General features: G+C 51.3%; 1 protein-coding gene across 1 annotated transcript; it reads right to left on the minus strand.

The window, feature by feature from the left end:
* Nucleotides 1–2262: 2262 nt before the first annotated feature.
* TGIF1 (TGFB-induced factor homeobox 1) lies at nt 2263–4869 on the minus strand. The gene is made up of 2 exons (XM_010138917.1): nt 4641–4869; nt 2263–3321 (listed from the first exon to the last, which is right to left on the minus strand). Exons 1-2 carry the CDS (start codon nt 4821–4823, stop codon nt 2755–2757), a joined length of 750 nt encoding a protein of 249 aa, XP_010137219.1. The 5' UTR covers nt 4824–4869; the 3' UTR covers nt 2263–2754.
* Between the last annotated feature and the right edge of the window lie 295 nt (nt 4870–5164).

The following is a 5164-nucleotide window of genomic DNA, read 5'->3' on the forward strand; positions in this document are numbered from 1 at the left end:
GATGTTTTCAGTGGGCGCTCGGTGTGAGCGACTCTTCCTCCCAGTTAGAGAACACCTCAGGGCAGGGAAAAGCTTTCCCATGGTGTGCCAGGTGCTCCTCAGCCGAAGGCTCCAGACTACAGCTGAGCTGCGAGGTGTAACCTTAACACCGGAACAAAACACTGCCCTCAAGCAAAACCGGTGTGGAGCAAAGCCCCTGGGTGAGCCAGCCAGCACAGGGACAACCAGCGCTTGTCACCCGGATCAGCCAGCCAGCACGGGGACAACCAGTGCTTGTCACCCGGGCAGGGCTGCGGAGCTGGGTCACACTATGCCATTCTGGGTGGCACACTGGTGGATGCATGCAGTGCAGAGACCACAGGCTTTTCCTCTCACTGAGAGCCGTGAGCCCGAGCGGCAGCAGCTTTCCTCCTCGCCCCGTTCTCGTTCTCAGCGCTGCAGCTGTTCTGCTGGAGTCACCGAGCCGGGCAGCTCAGCCAGCGAACCTCAGCGCCTGCTCCTCAACGCACTGACGGGTTTTATTTTAAAGGGCACAGTAAGCGAGAGCAGAGGTCTCTGAGAACACCCCTCAGCAATGCGAGTCCCTCACTTTTCCTCCGCCCCTCAGCACACCAGTGGGGAAAAAGCCAAACCACTCAAATCCAGCGTATCTGCGTGAGGTTGCTGTTCCTCGTCAGTGCTCGAGGCGTGGGCCTAAGGAGTGTTGCAATGAAGTTCCTTCCTGCATATGGACAAGGAAGCATCTGCCAAGCCTTCACCGAAGATGACGCTACTCTTTGGGTGCCCTGCACCCGCTGAGAAGTCTCCTGTGCCACCAAAGGCCACCTACTGACCAATTTCTACCTCGACACTGACCTCACAGCTACCCAACAGCGTACTTAGGTTTTATTTTGTAAACAGCCCCAAAAAACCCAAACAACTAACAAAGCGTACACGAGTATCCCAGGAAAAACAGCCTAGAAGCGTGAGGGGCAGCGTGTCCAACGACACGACACAGGGCTCTTCCCAGACACGTGAGCTATTCCTTGGAGACAAATACACGGCTATGTTCAAAACTGTTTTTCCTACCTTTATTTCTTAAAAACTAACTCTAGATTCATATGGCAGGTGAGGATGGCTCTGTGATGCTGAAGCTGGTGCAGACCTGAGTAAGCCACAGCGTCTACTCTTTGCCCTTTTTTAAAGAAAAGACAGTCATCGATGTTACACTTGCAGGCTACAGCCAGGCGGCTCAGCAGCATTCCAGAGTTCTCCAGAGCACAAACAAGAGCATTTCTGACACTAATAAAGGCCACAGCGAAACAAAACGTGTACACACAGCAGTCTGGGGATGGCCGTCCTCACCCCTAAGGACAGCCCTCAACTCGCCAGCTCTCTTGCCCCCCCAGCTCTCTTGCCCCCCCAGCCTCCCCAAGAGACAACTGGTTTGGTTTTAAGGATTAGCTGGACGGCTTTTTTCCCCTGGAGGTGTCTTATTTCACTGTTGTTGGAAGAGTAAGGGTGAGTGACCAGCATTCATTCAAGTCAGTCGAAACGTGAGCTGCAAGTCTTCACATTTTTCAGGAGTAAGTCATTTAGAGAGCAAAGTCCTTCTCTGAAAGGAAACACAGATTCTGTTGGCCATAATAAACCCCAATACAACTGGAATCTCTTCTACATCTTCGTCAACCACCTGTTTTGAGTATCTCACCAACATCTGGCCCCACAACTCAGATCTCATCCCCACACAGCCTCTTTGGTTTCGGTCTACTGGAATTACCAAGTCACAACCTTGTCATCGCTGGCCCCAGAAGAGTCAGAGCGGGAGCCCTTCTCCCTCCCCCTCAAAGTCTGTCACCAGCAGTGTCTAGGAGCTAAGAACGCTCACCCCAGCCCCTCTGCTGGCCTCCTCATCTCATCTGCAGGAGAACCTCCCCACGGGCTGTCACATCACCCAGTCCTGAGGTACTTCTAGGAGCCAAAGGTGGAACTCTTAGAGGGGCCATAGATATCCCCGCTGGAACCTAACGAGAGCTGCCTGCACAGCTCCCTTTGGCCCCTTGAAACACTTCAGCGCAGCAGAACACGGTCAGGTACTCCTGGCTCCCTTTTCAGCATTCCTTTCAACATCTGGTTAACAACAGCTGCTGGCGTAGCTCTCTACACCGAACACAGCCAGGAGGAGCTCAGAAGTACTGCCCTCTTTCGATTATTTCAGGAGTAAAAGCTGTGTCTTCTGCGAAGCTCGTATTCAACAAAATACTCTGCGTGCACCCATTTTTAAAGAAAATATTTTATTACATTATGGGAAAAAAGCATAATCATCCAAAGTTCATATTGTTAAAAAAATTGGAAATTTATTTTAGACAGCGTGTCGGGATATTCTGTTCCGCATGGGAATGATAAGAAGACTCTGTATCATTACTAGATATTGCACAGTCTGAAAGAAACAAAAACAAATCACATGATCTTGGGAACCATCTCACATTATGAAAAACCTACAAAGAAAACATTAAAAAAACCCCAAACAACACACGATCCTTTTCTTCTACAGTAGCTTTAAGTTTATAATTCTTGGAATGACCATATTCCACTGAAGACCATCTCAGTGACAGGAAGCTTCATTTCAGCAATCCCTTGTGCAAATAAGATTAATAAAAAAAAAATAATAATAATGCAGTGAAGTCTTTTGATGTCGTGTGGGTGGTGATGACCACACAGCTGGTAGATCCCTGCCTGGAAAAAAACAAAACGGGGAAGGAGAAGGAAGGGGATTTAGGCCATCAGTTTCGCCTGCAACTCCATCTCTGCCGCCCTTTTGAGTGCAACATCCACCAGCAGCTGAAATCCACTGAAATCCTGGTTGAGGTCTGGTGGGGTTGGAGGAGGAGTGTTAAAGAGCCCGCTCTGTGCATTTGCACCAGGTCCCAGTTTGGACGCGTCCTCGTGGTAGGAGAGGGGGTTGTCTGTGAAGGCGGTGGCCGGGGGCTGCGGCAGGTCCGTGGTCTGACCCACGTCCGCCGGCTGGCAGAAGTGGAAAGGGGCATCTTTCAACGCAGTCACAGTCGTGTGGCAAATGACTGACGGCCGAGCCAGGACCGACCCCGGGGACGCCGGCTTGGAAGAGGACACAGTCTTGCCGAGCGGAGCGGCGGCAGGGAGGAAGGCAGCCTCCTCCAGCAGCGGCATGAAGTTCTTGGTGCCGATGGAAGGCTCCACCAGGCTGCCCTCGGGAAGCTTGGTCCCTCGCCGCGAGATGGTGAACTGGTTTGGGTCTTTGCCATCCTTCCTCAGCATGTCGGGTAAGAGCCTGCGGCGCGCGTTGATAAACCAGTTGCAGACCTGGGAACATAATGACATCTTAATTTCCACCTCCATTCATTCCCGACCCTGCACCGTCAGAGTCGCTGGGTGAGATGAACGCATCCCTCCCAGCAGTTCCCTTAGCTGCAGAACAAGAGAGACCTACCGACAAGCCCTGACACGCCTGGCCAAGGCCCTTCCCTTGTCCCTCGTCTACCTGCCCGCCCTAGCCCCCCCCAGCCGCTCCGGGACACCTGAAGACTCGGAGGCCCAACCCCGGGGTTTACGTTTAACTCTGTGCACACACATTAACCTATGGGCTATTGTTCCCCACGCTCAGGTTAATTAACAACAGGAAAACCTTTTCTCTCTGAAGAGAGCCACTCCTCCCACAAACAGTTACTGATTTTCCTTGTTCAACTGACTGTGTCGACAGACATAACATGAATTACCTCATTTAAGTTTGTCCTTGTTTAAATATCAAACCAGTTTCCTGGGCGATACAGGATAGTTTACAGTTTAACGTCTTTTTTTTTTCTGTTTACTACATAAAGGAAGTTTTCTTTATGATGTTACAGCAAGGAAATTTTACTTTATAGCCAATTACAAAATCCGTACTAATGCATTAATCTGGAAAAAATAAAGCCCTGAAGTCAACAGGAGTGCTCAGGGGTGGTGCACCTACCACCTCCCAAACCTGACCAGGGTTTTACCCAAGTTCTCAGGCAGGCGCGCTCCCACGAGGGGGAAAGCAGCGGCTGCCAACAGCTATTCCACCAGAGGTGATGAGGGAAGACAGGGGACCAAGGGACCTCTCAGGGGCCAGCGGGATCCCTGGTCAAAAACCCAAACTGACCTCCCAGAAGCCTCACTGTACCTAGAGAGACACTCTTGAGTAGCTCTGTCCCATACAGGCCATTCCACTGATCTCAACAGCAGGCATCACACCCGTCATCACACAGTGCCTGCTCCGCAGGAGTGAGCCCCAAGCTGCCGTTTTACAAGTGACGCTTTCTGTTAAGCTGCCTCTCTACCACCGTAAAGCCTCTGGTGACAAATAAATACCTTCTCACCATCGATTACCTTATACGGACACTTGATGTCGTCTGCAAAAATGAGCACGCACGCTCGAATTCATGCCTGACTGTTCTCCCAGAGAAGTAATTTTATTCCCGACAAATAAAGAACATCCCAACACATGATTCATTTGTATTTCTCCTTACAGGAGCTGTCAGGAGAGTGAGTAACGACAAAAAGGGAAATCTCACACGCAGCGTCCACATCTGTGTCAGCAACTAGCCCACGGGTGGATCAAGAAGAAAACAGCTCCTGTTGAGGCGAGAGCTCCCTTTCCATACCTGTAGTGTGGAGAGGTGTGTTTGCCGGGACAGCAGCGCTTTCTCTTGCTCTGAAGGGTAAGCGTTGTACCGGTGCTCGTACAGCCAGTCCCGAAGAATCTGCACGGACTCCTTGGGCAGGTTGCCACGTCTCCTCCGTTTGCCTGAGCCCGCAGACGAGGAGAGGTCCAGCGGGACATCCATAGTGTCATCATCCTCCGTTTCGCTGCCCGATATTGCAACTACACCTGCAGTTTAAGAGGAGAAGAACAATCAGCCTCCTAAAGCCGTAAAGCGCTCGGCCCCGGCACTCTGCAGTCCAGACGCGTTTTACCACGTTAACTGTCTTAACAGGTGTGATCCACGGCAGAGCCTCCGGCACCGGAGATTTGTCCTGCAGCCTTCGCTTGTCAAGCTGGAGCTTTTCTGTCAGCTGAACAAAAAAGTAGCACCAATGGTCTGTTCCCAGGGGAATTCTCTGCAAACCCTCCTTTTCTTGTTCCCCTGGCAACCTTTTATCTGCTGCCTGTTATCAGATAGCTCCT

This window comes from Buceros rhinoceros, unplaced genomic scaffold (assembly GCF_000710305.1).
Source record: "Buceros rhinoceros silvestris isolate BGI_N320 unplaced genomic scaffold, ASM71030v1 scaffold11956, whole genome shotgun sequence".
Taxonomy (NCBI): Eukaryota; Metazoa; Chordata; class Aves; order Bucerotiformes; family Bucerotidae; genus Buceros; species Buceros rhinoceros.

What these genes read in the sequence shown, in the direction of transcription:
- TGIF1 (XM_010138917.1), bottom strand. Translation starts at nt 4,823, where the DNA reads ATGGATGTCCCGCTGGACCTCTCCTCGTCTGCGGGCTCAGGCAAACGG. An exon ending in CACACCTCTCCACACTACAG is followed by an intron (nt 3,322 to 4,640) that starts GTATGGAAAGGG and finishes TTATGTTCCCAG; the next exon opens with GTCTGCAACTGGTTTATCAA.